Raw genomic sequence first — 15193 nt, 5'->3', positions numbered from 1 at the left:
AGTCTACATTCCTTACAGGGTCTCAGGTGATGCCAATGATGTTGGTCCATAGGCCACCCTTTATGTTGCAAGGCACTAAGGTATCTTTCTAACTAAATTCGATGACCCTCTTAATTCAGCACATCACTAAGAGCTATGTAGAAGGCCTTAGGTACTTGGGAAACAGAAAATGAAGTACAGAAATAACAGAGAAGAGAGCTAATTTTAAATTTTCATAAATTTGTTTCTTACATATTCATTTCATTCTTTCCACAGATACTTAATAAATATGGGGAGCTTATAAATAATTGGGGATACACATGTAAATATGTAACCCAAGAAATATTTAGGTTGATGCAAAAGTAATTGTGGTTTTTGCGATTATTTTTAACCTTTTAAATCGCAATTACCTTTACACCAACCTAAAGTTCTAGGGGAACTGAAGTAAGAGAACAATAGTTCTACCTGAGGAGGAAGAGGTCAATGAAAGTTCCATAAAGGAATGTGGCATTTGAGTGGGGAACTGAAGGATGAATGAGAGTTCACCACTCCCTACCAAACTCATTATAATTCTTAGAAGCACCTTCCCGTGGAGTACAAAGAACCAAAACATACCAGGTTTTCTTTAAAAGAAAAATATAGCAGTCAACTCTTAATTTCTCATGAGATGAAGAGATAGCCTACAGATTTATCCAGATTAACCACTGTCTCTCTCTATTCTTTTCATAGACTCCTCACATGGGAAGCACCATATCCAAAAGGCAAATCAGGTGGTTACACTATTTGGCTTTGGTTTGAAATGGTATTTAAAAAGAGTTCTTGACCAGTTCATCATTTTATCCCCAATTTCCAAATGTGATGGAAATCTGGTACCTTGATGCAACCAGAAAATATAGCTAAACGGTTTCAGTCAAACCTAGATGTTTGAGGGGAAGAAATAAGTAATTAAAGGACACCAGCCAGTGACGCAATGTCAGGTGTGGATAAAGTCAGACCTGACTGAGGATTGCAGCTCTCCCACTTACTAGCTATATAATCCTGGGCAAATTGTTTAAGCTACCTGATCTTCAATTTTCCATCTGTCAAGAGTGGAATAGCAACACAATTCAAAGAACATATGGAAACTTCCTAATCCTTGGTGATCCTGAGCACAGTCCCCATATCGAGTGGTCCTGATGCTGCTAGTCTCTCAGTTTTCAGCATTTCAAGAATAAAGACAAGCAGTTCTTCTGTGTACAGGAACAAAGAGGGAATTTGTCATCAAGAAACCTAGGTGCGAATCTCATCTCTGCACCCTGTTTTCCATTGGCCTTAGACCAAGGACTCCCCGCCTCAAGCCTCAGTTTCCTCAGCTATAATAGAAGGCTGAAAATAATTGTTTATCTACATCTATGGATCTCAATTGGGGAGGGGTTCAAGGTAGAGGTTCCTAGGTAGGGGTTCAAGATGTAGCAAATAAAAAGACAGGACAGCCAGTTAAGTTTGAATTTCAGAAAAACAACCGATAATTTTTTAGCATTAGTGTGTCACAAGCAATATTTGGGATATAATTATCTCATACAATATTTGAGATATTCCTATACTAAAAACTAATTTATCTTAAATTAAAATTTAACTGGACTTTCTGTAATTTATTTAGCAACCCTGCCCCTAAGGACATTGGACAACATCTGCAGATGTTTTGGGTTGTCACAGTTCAGGACAGGGGTGCTGCTGCCTTAAGTATGCAGAGGCCAGAAATGCTGCTAACCATCTACAACGCACAGGATCTCTCTCTCTCTCTCTCTCTCTCTCTCTCTCTCTCTCTCTCTCTCTCTCTCTCTCTCTCTCTTTCTCTCTCACACACACACACACCAAAGAATTATCAGGCCCCAAATATCCATAGTGCAGAGGCTCAGAAACTCTGCTCAGAACACTTGGATTTAAAAAAAAAAAAAAAAGTGCTTTGAAATCTATAAAACATTGAAAGCTGTCCATTAAATTTTGAAGGGAAATGGGCACTTTCTCGTTTCCAACCAGAGGCACTTGAGGTGGAATAGTCTGTGAAGTCTGCAGCTTGACTTTCTACTACAGAACGTGCTCTGAGGAACCCAGGGGATGGCCACACCGTGAAGGACATTGTTCCAAGAAAGGAACACAAAGCCTGCTGCTCATGTCAGCACGTGCAGAGTGTGCAGCACATGGCGAGCAGGGAACCAGGGCCAAGAATTAATAAGCTAGTATTTGTATCTCTTCAATTAATTTAATAGTTTCAACTTTTATGAAAATTTTTTAACCCATCCAAATTATGGTTCGGAATATGCTATGGGTTACGCATCTGGTGTTTTCCACAAATAACTTGCCAGGTGACTCACCAATATGTGTTGAATAATTCCTTGTTTTCACTGCTGATTTAAAAGTCACTATTATCAAACATTAAATTCTTAAAGATACTTAAGTATATTTTTAGGTTTCCGATTCACTTTATTGGTTATTTTGTTTGTTCAGCACCAATAGCTCTCTGGTTTATTATTATGATTTACAATAGATTCTTTCTCAAATGTGTTTTGCTATTCCCAAGTATTTACTTCTCAAGATTAATTTTAGAATCATTTTGGAAGTCCCCCATCCAAATCCCATCGAGATTTCAACTGGAATTCTGGTAAATCTGTAGAACGATTTGGAGAAAATTGGCATCCCTTCAATTCATTTTTTTTTATTATTTTCTTACTTAAGGATCTCAACTGAGGAGGGGTTCAAGGGGTTCAAGTAGCATGTTGAGTATTAGTAACATCAGGCATCTTTGTCTTCCTTCCAACTTAAATAGGAATTCATTCAACAATTATTTATGAGGTATCTCCTCTGTGCCAGGTTTTGTTCTAAGCACTTAGAATGCATCAGTGGACAAACTAGGCAAAGATCTTTGCCCCTGTAAAGTTAATATTGGGGAGACAGTAGATGGATGGATGGATGGATGTATGTATGTATGTATGGATGGATGGATGGATGGATGGGTTTTCTAAGGTGAGAGGTACTGTGGAAAGAAGAACAGTATAAAGCAGAGTGGGAAAGATCAGGATTGTAGATCCAAGGGGCAGGTTGCAGCATCATGTGAGATGATCAGGGGAAGCATTATTGAGATCAGATCTGAGCAAGATTTGAAGGTGAGACAACTCTGAGGAAAGAGCATCCAAGTGAAGGAAACAACTACAGCAAAAGCCTAAGGTAGAAGCATACTGTGTAAATAACAGCCAGGTAGCCAGTGTGGGGTGGAGCAAACGGATGAATGAGGAGCAAAGAGGAAAGGAGAGCCAAGGTCTTGTGCAACTCTGTAGGCCATCGTAAGGACTTTGGCTTTTACTCTATAGAGTAAGTATAGGACTCTAGTTATATTTGCAAAGGGTCACTCTGGCTGCTACGTGAAGAAGAGACTTTGCTGGGATAGGGGCAAGGATTGAAGCAGAGAAGACAGTTAGGAGATTATTACAGTAATTCAGGTAAGAGATCAACATACAGCAGGAAGAATTAAGAAGAGCCCAGATTCTTGATATATTTTGAAGGAAGTACCCACATGCTGGATTTCCTGCATATGGGCTACCTGAGAAAAATAGGAGACAGGGATGCTGCCAAGGTTTCTGGCCCAAGTAACTAGAAGAATGGTATTGCCATCAACTGAAATAGGGACACTCTAGGTAGAATAGGTTCAGGAGTATGTGCTGAGGAAAAAAGATCACTAATTCCATTTCAGACATGCTGAAACTTGAAATGTTTATTTGACAGCCACATAGAAAAATGTCCAGTAGTCAGGTGTATAAGCAGATCTGAAGTTTGAGAGTCTTTTCTAGATAAGAGATATAAATATTGGAGTTCTCAGCATATAAGTAGTATATAAAGGAGTAAGATCTGATGCTATGACCAAGGGAGTAATTACAGACAGAGAAGAGAAAAGGACCAAGGACTGAGCCCTGGGGCCCTCCAACATTCAAAAGTTGGATAGAAAAGGAAGAACTGGCAAAGAGACTGGGGAACAGTGACCATGCAGTCGATGTACTATGTACCTTAGAATCCAAGACAGAAAATACGTTAACGAGGAGAGAATGGGCAGCCTTGTCAAATGCTACTGGTAGATCAATTATGGGAAGAACTATGACCAGGAATTGGGGTTTAGCCAAGTGATGGTGTCTGCTAACCTTGATGAGAGCAGTTTTGGTGGACTGGTGAGAGAGAATTTCCAGTGTTTCTTCATTAAGTATCATAGAGACTCATTTCAGATGTGTATCCTTCAGATGTGTATTCATTATACTATGGAGTATCCTTCTATCCCACATTCACTAATAGTTTAAATCAGAATGAGTAATTTACTTATATGACGGATTAGAATAATAATTATTTCTAATAATAAGCTATAATATATAGAATATATATATATACATATATGTGTATATATATATATACACACACACACACATATATATATGTATATATATATATAATGGAATATTATTGAGCCATAAAAAGGAATGAAATGCTGATACATACTACAGTGTGGATAAACCTTGAAAACATACTAAGTGAAGGAAGCCAGACACAAAAGGTCACATGTTGTATGATTCCATTTATATGAAATATCAAGAATAGCTAAATCCATAGAGACAGAAATCTGGCTGACAGATTCCAGGAGCTGGGAGGAGGGAAGAATAGGAAGTAATTGCTTATTGGGTATGGGGTTTCCTTTTGTGGTGATGAAATGTTTTAGAACTAGACAGAGGTGGTGGTTGACCAACATTGTGAATGTACTAAATGCCACTGAATTATTCACTTGAAAAATGGTTAATTTTATGTTATGTGAATTCCACCTCAATTAAAAAAAAAACAATACTGTGGGGGAGGGAAGCTATGGCCCACAGGCCAAATCTGGCTCACTGTCTATTTTTATATAGCCCTGAGCTAAGAATGGTTCTTACATGTTTAATGGTTGGAAGAAAATACAAAGAATAATATTTAATGAAACGTGAAAATTTTAAGAATTCAAATTATAGGAATATAAATTTCTTTATAAATAAAGTTTTACGGAAATAGCCATGCTCATTTGTTTACTTATTACAGGTTTCACCCACTGTTTGCGAAAAGAATGTTCCCATGAAAGCTTCCTTAAGCTAAAATGAGATAAAGCAAAGAGTATCCCACACTTTCCGAAAGTTCACTTTGTGCCACTGTGCTTTTAAGAAAGACCTACATTCCTAACAGCGAAAATCTTTGATTCCTTTATTTATGTCTGTTTTCATGCTACAACAGCAGAGTTGAATAGAGGCAATAGAAACCATGTGGCCTGCAAAATCCAAAATATTTACTCTCTTGCCCTTTACAGAGAAACTTTTCTGGCCCCTATTCTAACTCCTCAGAAGGGGGGAGGAAAAAACCTCCTAACTTTATGGCCAAGCTTGTCATTGTTGAAGGATTTTCTTCTGAAGAAGTTATCCATTCGGCTGCCAAAATCTCCAGATTCTTGGAATGTAGGTGTTTTTCAAAGAAGGAATTGGGAGCTATCTGCCTCCCTCCTGTTAATGATGTCTTCACTTAATTAGCCTGCAAACTACATTTTTAAAATACTACACTAGATGACAATTTCTAAAGCTGTGGTGAGTGTCACGATGGTGTCCTGCTCAGTGGGAGAGATGAGTACCAGAGAGTGAGCACGAGGTAATTCCATCCTCACTCCCTCCTGAGGGGTAAACTCCAGAGAAGACTAACCTCCATGGTCCTCTCCAGCCCTCAGCCTCTTTTTTCTCCCCCATTTCCATATAAATCAAAGCGGCAAATGAAAAAAGGAAAGGAACCACCAATGTCGGTAGAACTGACACTTCTCAGTTTTGACCACTTCCCCACAACCCTTGCCCAAGCTTCCCAAATCCTAGTCTGATCTGAAACGTGAAGTTGGATGTCTCAGCAGCCCATTTGTCTATAGTGTAAATGACACTATAGTCATTTATAGTGTAATGAGAGTGCATACTCATTCATTTTTGTCTTGCTTTTTTAAAAATATTCTCTCCTCATTCTCAAACCTTTCCTGGTATAGCTCTTTGATAAAGTTCCCTGGAGGATCTCTCCAGAAGAAAGAAAACCCAACCTTACACGGTAGACATATTCTTAGAAAGCTGAAGAATCAATTCTGTGCACACGGACCGTTCACACAGGCTTTAACCAGTAGTAGTTCTAATTCTCTTTGTTTGGCCATGGCTCTTAGAACAGTCATCCTTTTGGTCTCTTTCAGTTTGTTAGAAGTCCCTGAAAAGTTCACTTATCACAGTAATACATAAATGAAATACAATTATTTTATATCGTTATATAAATATTCGAATAGTATTTGAATAAAAATACTAATCTAGTTGATACATAAGGATGAATTTTATTTATAAAAGAACCATGGAGTGAGTTATTCTATAAGTGATACATTTCTTTAATATTTTATGTCATCTTCATGTTCAAAATGTATTTGAGATAAACTTTTGCAAAACAAGGATCAACTTACTTGTTTGTTAGTTGTGTTATAAAGGGAGAGATTTCGGTGTAGAATGTAGCCTATGCTCTCTCTGGGCCATACCTGATCCAATCCTGAGTTTTGCAATGTCCATTTCAGCCTGAAGGAATCTGGAAGTCATGCCCTTGGAAAGTCACTATTCAGAGTTGCAGATGGTAGATCTTCTAGCCATATCACTGCTTACTTTTTCATGATGAGTTATGCTTACCAAAGAGAGGGCCCCTTGATTTTCCCATTTTGTGTTCAAAACATCTTTTCTCAGATTGGGAGACTGAGGCTCAGAGATCGAGTGCCCTGTCCAAGGTCTGAGAGCTAAGGACTAATATCTAAACCTTTTCATCCCTTGGGCCCAACTTCTTCCATCCCACCGTGATATCTACATATTATATATGCATGTGCATGCACACAGATCCAGATACGAACATACAAATATAGTACAATGTATGCACGGAAGTTTTAATAAGTTGTAAAATTGCCCTGCTTTTGTACTTTTGTATTGTTCCACTTGTACTTCTCCACCCTGGCTTCACTCTTCTTTTTAAAAGAATCAACCAAGATGAGAACACTGTTTTTAGGCATCTATGACATCAATGCCATTTTCAAAACGAAAAATAGGTCCCTGAGTAAATGCATATCAAAACTCGAAACAGGAGTGTACATTTACATCAGCTAATGCATTTGCAGCCTGGACTCCTAATGACATTATTGATCATGTCGGTAATCACCCACTTAGAGGGCTTGGCAATGAAGTCTGCAATGGGCAGGACTCTATTTCCTGCACTTTCCTTCTGCGTGCTTTCAAGGGCCTGCACGGGGCACTAGAGCAGATCCCTCACACGTGTCGGTTACCTGGATCCGCATCTCTCCAGTGGCCAGCTAGCTCAACCTGAAAATTCCTGTTCACATTTGTCAACTATAAGGGCCTATTTGTAACCCAGATGTGATCTGAATGCTTATTCCAAAGTGGGGTGCGGGACAAGAACAGCTGTAGACCTAGAATCTTCTAAGGATAACGTTTGGTGCCTAGAACTCTTTGCTCCTTCTCCTCCGACCCTCTAATCCCATCCTCACTGACCATGGTTACATCCTTGTATTTTTATTTTATCATCATAAGAGACAGTCACAGCTAAAAGGGCCATGAATGCCCTTCTAATTTTACCCTTTTGGTTTCAGCAGAAGAAATCCAACTCCTTACTCGGCATCAAAGAGAAGTAGTGTGTAAGAGTAATGGGAATACAAGCCCTGTTCTGTATGCGTCCTTTCCAATTCCACTGTGGAGCACTGGCTCCTTCACATCTTTCTGTGATTATTCAGATTTTGAAGCCTCATGTTGTTAATAATGGCACTAAAGATAGAAAATTTATGCATTTCTGTCCCAGAAATCAAAATTCTACTTGAGATCATTCAGGCCATTGCTTATATGTGTGAAGTCAGGCAGTTTTCATTGCATCAGTGCATGAAATCGTGGCTGAAGTTATGCTTACACACGCCTACAAATAGGTTTGTGTAGGTGTAGAGTGGCAGGCACTTCTGGGCTATAATACATATGAGGTAAACACAGGAACGGAAATCTGAGGCATCTCTCATCTGTCGGGGTGACAGAGCATTCACAGAAGCTGTAATAGCTCCTCTGGGAGGCATGATGGAATTCATACTAGAAGGAAGAAGCAGAGGCCAGTGTAAGCTGTGAGCCAGGGGGAATCCACAAGCAAAATGACAAAAGTCAAGGGGCACAGCTAAGTTGATTCTGGTCCAGAGAGTTGTCAGCATCTGCTTCAAGGAACGTATGAAGAGACCGTGTCAGAGACAGAAGGAGGGAGTCCCAGAATCAGCTTTCAGCTGGCTTCCTAGGCCAGGTAGGCATCTGATGGAACAGTGTCTGGCCTTGACTGTAGGGTCACCTGGAGCTTACAGAGCTCTGGGTCCCAACAAATCAGGATGCAGTCACCCGGGAACATTGGTATGGAAGGCAAGACCAGTCACGTGGGAGCCCATACAGCAAAGAGCTGCAGGAAGATTAGAGCCCAGTAGGCACACAAGCCTCCCAGAGGCAGAGGGCCACAAGAAGATATCTAGCTCTTTCCATAGTGTGAGTGGAGTGGAGCCCCAACCTTCTCTTAGCCTGGGCACCTCTCTGGCCCAGGCCTGAGTAGGCTGGTCATTCCCGATGGACAGTAGTGTACTTTGTGCCAAGCACTTTCCTGGCCTCAGGGGTTCCAGAAGTGAATAAACCACCATTCCATGGCAAGGTCCTGTTGTGAAAGGTACTCTAGAACAGTGAGAGAAGAGAGGAGAGAGGTGGGTCCTGTAGTTGTGGAAGGAAGGATGGTGTGTGTGCAGGCAGCTTTGGAAAATATTTAGCAGTTCAAGGTGAGAAGCTGTTTAGCAGTAGAACAGGAAAGGCAGAGGACACAGTGTGAGCAACCCTCAAGAGGCATGATCCAGCCACCTTGCCAGGAATACACATGACGTGGTAAAACAAAGGACGAGTGGCATGTGTTGAAAATAAAGCCAGAAAAGTAGGCAGGGTTCCCATCATGGAGGACTTCTTAACTGATTCCCACATAATTTTTTTTCATTCCCTGCGCTGGTGTATATTCAGGGTAAACCACCATGAATAATGTTAGCTGCATTATAATGCCTGTTTTTATTATCTAGCAGAGGTTTTGTTATAACTTTAGTTTAAAAATACTAACTCTGTCATCTTTACTACTGTTTTCATAATCCCTAGCCCTTAAATGCCTCTGGTCTGCTCAGGCACTGAAAACTCACCCCTTGCTTTTGTTTTCATATCTCTGGCTTTGAGACCCTTCTGTGACATGGTCTCTCTCTAGACTCTGCACGCTCTTGATCCCTTGCAATCTCCTCTCCCAGCCATGGCCTATACTGGTGGGGTTGAGGGGAGTCCAGTAACTAAACCTATAAGAACAGGGGCCTGGAACATCTTTGAAGTATCTCGTCTGTATTTACCTTTGAATCATTTACAAATAGTTTATGTATTCCAAGAAATATTTATGGATCTGTTTATAGGTATTCATATTTTTATATACATAGCTTTAGATTTTTTTGAAAAGTTTTTTCCCAAATCACAGTAGTCTATTTTATTGTCTAATTTACATTAATTTTAATCAAATAAATTGTAGGAGTAATTCCACAGTTCTACAATCTGGAAACAAACTAACTGTTAGTAACAATTATAACCATTGTTTGTTCACTGCTTATTTAAGTACTATACTAAGATGACATTTTTTATACAAGTTCATTTTTACTCATTCTTTATATTACTTCTCTAGGTAAGTGATCTCAATTGTAAATCATCCTTTTACCTTTAATTCTGATACTATATGAAATTTGACTAAGGGTTAAGCAATGTCTCAATGGCAAAATCTTATCAAAATGACTATGGCCAGTTTTTTTTAAAGTTATATGTAATCTATTTCATTTAAAAAAAGGGGGGGTTGCAATCCAATGTAGTTGATTTGGACACTTGCATTGAGAATACCCCTTCAATATTTTCTCGCAATATCTATATATAGACTTCATTCACTAGTTTCAACACTTGGTTTTCTACGGACAGCTCACTTATCCGTAATGGTGTATGAGACCATGCTCCTAAAATAACCCAGTGCCTGATAGTTAATCAGTGTTGTATTGGCGCACATTGATCCGTTCAAAATTCCATATGAATATCATAACTTTCATAACAATTTTCAGTTGTATTATAACTCATAGAACTGTCTTAGATTTATCCCAGAAGTTCAAATCTCAGGAAGAACTGATGGTTTATGTGATGACATGACCCATGTTTTTCCTGCATCTCCAATACCAAGGACCAGATCATTCCAAGGAGCTGACGTGACCCAGTTTCCAGCAACTTACTTTGTTATTTGCTTTTTTGTCACAGTAGTACATGAGACTAGCTTAAAGATAATACTTATGATACTGAAAATTCTACAATGGAAACTGTCTCATCCTCTGAAAGGCAGCCACTTTTAACCTGTTTAATTGTTCCTGGCATTATTTTAATATTTCTAAATGCTTTGCTTCTACTACTATTTATTGATTAATCAAATATTAATTAGCTTCCTGCTATAGAAGATGAAGATTCAGCTTTCACCCCTCTAGCACCCCCTACTTGTTCCCCTCTTCCTTGCTCTCAACTTCCCAAAAATGTTATATCACAATCTTTCCTTCCTTGCTCCTTCCTTCCCAAGTAGTTTTATCATAATTGTGTTAATTAGATAATCAATTTATATGCTAGTGCTAACTTCTGATTCAAGCATTGTACGATAATTACATTTGCTTCCTTACACAGGTTTTAATTTCCTCAAATTAGAAGTCACCTTTTTCATTTTCTTGACTTTTCATGCACCTATATTTGTGTTTTATGAATGCTCACATATATCTGTGAAATGCCATATCTATTATAATATCAAAATCTCAAAAACATCAATAAATGTTTAAGTTCCATTTTCCCTAAGTCTACTGCCTTACTTCATCTTACAGCACCTGTCTAGGGCTATTACGGTATTTTCATACAAGCATATTATTTACCTCTCCTCTGTGTCAGTTCTTCTCTTATGCACTGACTGGATCTGACAATTTCCTCTTCCTTGATTTATTACCTCGTCTTTCTAAGGCACATCCTTCAGTAGTTTTCTAAGATAGTGTATATGGAAAGTAAATATTTTGAGTCCCTGAAGATCTGAATATGTGTTTGTTCTGCCTTCATACTTGTTGGTAATTTGGCTGGGTATAAAATTCTAGATTGAAAATTATTTTCTCTCAGAATTTTGAAATTCCAGTTTTTGAAGGTCCATGGCCTTTTTGTTTACAAGCTGCTATTTGTAGAGCCAGTCTTCCTCTCTCTTGCGAAATTTCTAATCATTCTTCCAGTTGCTTTCCATTTTCTAAATATATGTTTACCTCTCTTCTACTCTTGCTTCTCCTTCCAGTAACCTTGTTATTTGGGGTCTGTACCAAGTTTTTATTCTTTGACTGTAATTTTAATGGGGTCAAAATTACAAAGCATATTATCTCTTGGTATGAACAAGTGTGAAACTCATGTGGCCAATCTTCCATGTTTGCACAAAGTCCAGTGACATCTTTCTGTTTCCCAGTATTTAAACCTGTGCAATCCCCTTTGCATATATTTTGACACTATTACTATATTAGCAACCCTGAGAGTAATACTATCTACATTTGATGAAGAAACAGCCGAGGCTTCAAGATTGTTAGTAGTTTTCTTAAGAATAAAGAGGCGGCAGCATGAAAGAGACTTGAATTTAAAATCACGGTTTTCTCATTCTATTTAGAGACATAACGGTCACATTCAAGTGATATTTTGTGATGGCGGTCACTAGTAATAGCACAAGTAAGACCATAGCTTCATCATATCTTGCTGCAGTAAACTAACAACACTGCTGTGATGTGAATTATTCCTTTGAACTATTTTTGAGCCACAGCATACAAGCTTTCCTCTTCAATCACTCTTGTTATCCCACAGTAAAAATTGGAACACCTAAAACCAAATAATTGCTGGTAGTCTGACTTGTACAAAATAGTGGATTGTATTAGAACAGATAAGAAAAACTGAAATTATGATGTTCAGGTCTGAAGGAAAATATATTTTAATATATAATGGTGCTATTTCAGAGTCCATCACACAATGAAATAACTTTCTTCTTTGAAGCTCTTACTTACATTTTCACATAGGGCACAAATAGCATTCTCTAACTTGAAAAAAAAATAAGTAATTGTTTTCAAAGTCCAGTCTTTTGAAGGCATGCTGTCTTTCAGCTAAGTTGTTACTCTAAAAGAAAAAGAGATTTTCCAGCTAATATTTATGAACAAGCACACATATACAGTAATTTATGGTGTGTTCATATGTCTCTTAGACATTCCGTGGTTATAACAGCAGACATGCTTTATGTTAAACGAATCCTTCCTAAAAGGAGTTTTCAGGTAATACCTTCTGAAGGATTTCTAGGTAATTGCTCAGTCAAGGGTTTTCCCATTGCTTTTTCCAGCTGAATTTTAGGTTCTTGTACTCTCTTATTTTATCATCTAATTATCCCCAACTGCATCTTAATGTAGGTTAAACAAACCAAATAAAGGGAGAAAATGTTTGGGTCAAGCAGTGAAACAGTAAAACTAGGCAGGACCCCCTCAGACGTAAGGCAAATCATTCTACTCTTTGAGCCCTCAGCCTCTCATCTGTAAAATAAAATAAAACATATAGATGATCTTCAAGTTTTCCTTCAGCTCTGAATGCCATTTCTACGCCATTGATGAATCAACTTCAATTAATCACCTAAATCAATCACCACTTTCAATACATATGTGACTATGAATTTGTTTATTAATTTCTTTAATATATATTTATTGGCCATCATACTGAGAGCTGGGTATACAATAGCAAATGAACAGACTCAGTCCTTAGCCACATTACATTTATAGTCCAGAGGAAAAGGCAGACAAAAACAAATTCTCAAATAAACAGTAACTGTGATAAAAAAAAAAATACTGTGACAGAGTGCTATGAGAAAGAATAATAGGAGAAAGATAATTTAGACAGTGGAAGGGGAGTGTTTCCAAGAAAGCTTCATTGAAGAAATGACAAACGATTTGAAGGATGAGGAGTAGTGAGACAAGTGAAGAGTGATAGAAACAGCATTCCAGGCATATAAGGCAGCATGCTTGATGACCCTGAAACATTAAAGAGCTTGTGTATTCAGGGAACTTGAAGAAGATCTTGTGGCTAGAGCAGAGTGAACGAGAAGGGTTGCCTGAGGGAAAGTTAAAAATGGGTTCCCACCAAATCATACAAAGGCTCACCACCATGATGAGCATTTTGTATAACATCAGAAAGCCAGGAGAACCTACTGAAAGACTGTTAAGCAAGAGAAGTTGGTGATTCAAGTGCATTTTTAAGATTACCCTGGTCACTCTGCACAGACTGGAGGAAGGCAAAAACAGATAAAGCTAGTTCAGCTGGGAATTAGTCCAGACAAGGAATGATGGTGGTTTAAATGAAGAGGCAATGGTGGAGAAGAGGGTGGATTTTATGTATCTTGAGATATCCACATTTTGTATCTATAATCAGCTGTGATACACAGTGTGATATCTGTCCCCCCCTTTACTGGTCACTTTTCAGAGAGTTTATCCAACAGCTCAGACTCAGCGATAGGAATTCAGGTAAAATGGCAAAATTTCAGGACTTGCACTACTCAACAATACATACAGAACAGCAGAAACAAGTGACTTATATGAAGAGCAACAAAGCTGGAATTTGACAGCTTGAATGGAGAGAACAATGAAAGTGGAAGCGGCTAAGATTTTCTGGAGTAATGAATAGAAAAGGAGTGGAGAAAACCAGAACTGACACCTTATGTAGAACATGCTAGAGAAGGTAAAAGAATTGAGCATAATATTTTGCCCATTTTGAAAGGTTCATGCAAAAGTCACAGATTAAGAAGAATTACCTGGGCTATGGAAGTAATCACTTTTCAGTGATTTCACACCAGAAAAGAGTAGGTTGTATCCTAACCAAAGCTCACTGTATGTCTGACAGGAACAAATGCTAAGCATGGACTGCGCTGCAAAGCCTGTAAGATGAGCATTCACCACAAGTGCACGGATGGCCTTGCACCCCAGCGGTGCATGGGCAAGCTGGTAAGGGCTTGTGCCAGAACCGAACCCCAGAACCCCCTGCACAGGCACTTGCCTGCCCCAGTGAGGTCACTGCATTTAATCTCCTCCCCTACAGCACCCTTGACAACTGGACACCAGAAAGACAGCCCCAGAAGCCCTGGCCTGCCACCTTGGCTTCCTAGTTGACAAAACAATAGAGCAGTGGTGGAGGTTCGTCAGCCTAAGAGATGGATGTTCCACATGGAAAAAAGACTCTGTGTCCTTACCAGGGTGACCAACTTGTCCCAGTTGGGACTGTCTCAGTTTTAGCACAGGAAGTCCCACCTCCTGGGACTTTCCAGGTTTTAAAAGTGAAAATCAAGCATCCCAGAAACCACACCCCCAGCCCCAGACAAACTATGGTGGTTGGTCACCCACCCCAGTACTGAATTGGTTGACAGCTCAGTGCGTGTCATGGATGGGATAGAGATTAACCACGTTCTCAAAAGTGGAGAAAGTAATAAAAATCTACAGCACTTTGATAGAATCATAGTGGTCAAACCAAGGGAGGTTGGGTAACCCTGGCCCATTCTGGGCTGATCATACCGTCTCAGGAGTGTGCCACATATTGATAAAAAGCAACCCAGAGCACATTTAAGCTTATGTGAAACTAGGATGACCAAAGAATTGTAGAAGGGACCAAGAATGTCTACCCTAGAGAAACTTGGGCCACAACAGCTGTCTTCAAAACATTTTAAGACAAGCACAAGAAGGATCCTATTGTCATCTGTGGTTCCAGGAAAAAGACCTAGGATCAGTAGGTACCAAGTCTTAACAATCGGAGATAAAGTCACCAAAGGCCTGCCTTGAGGGCTAGTGAGAGCTCCTCCCACCCACCTCCTATCACTGGCAGTAGCCAAACCAAGGAGGATACCACTGCCAGGAATGTTGGATACAATTCTGGAATTCTAGTAGGCACTGGGCCACTAAGTTCTCTTTCAATACTAGGATATATAATAGTAAGTTGAGGTTGTTAGAGCTCAGTCTGATCAGCAAAGTCCTCTT

General features: G+C 39.1%; 1 protein-coding gene across 2 annotated transcripts in view; it reads left to right on the top strand.

Moving 5' to 3' along the window:
* The window catches only part of STAC (SH3 and cysteine rich domain), a 138827-nt gene that overhangs the window by 69651 nt on the left and 53983 nt on the right, over nt 1–15193 (top strand). For both annotated transcript variants that reach the window (XM_033131452.1, XM_033131451.1), the window contains exon 3: nt 14070–14170. In XM_033131452.1, coding sequence (XP_032987343.1) covers nt 14070–14170 — 101 coding nt within the window. The remainder of the gene's footprint in view (nt 1–14069; nt 14171–15193) is intronic.

Source organism: Rhinolophus ferrumequinum, chromosome 17 (genome assembly GCF_004115265.2).
Source record: "Rhinolophus ferrumequinum isolate MPI-CBG mRhiFer1 chromosome 17, mRhiFer1_v1.p, whole genome shotgun sequence".
Lineage (NCBI taxonomy): Eukaryota > Metazoa > Chordata > Mammalia > Chiroptera > Rhinolophidae > Rhinolophus > Rhinolophus ferrumequinum.
The sequence above is the reverse complement of the archived record's forward strand: the minus strand, read 5'-3'. Positions and strand labels throughout refer to the sequence as shown.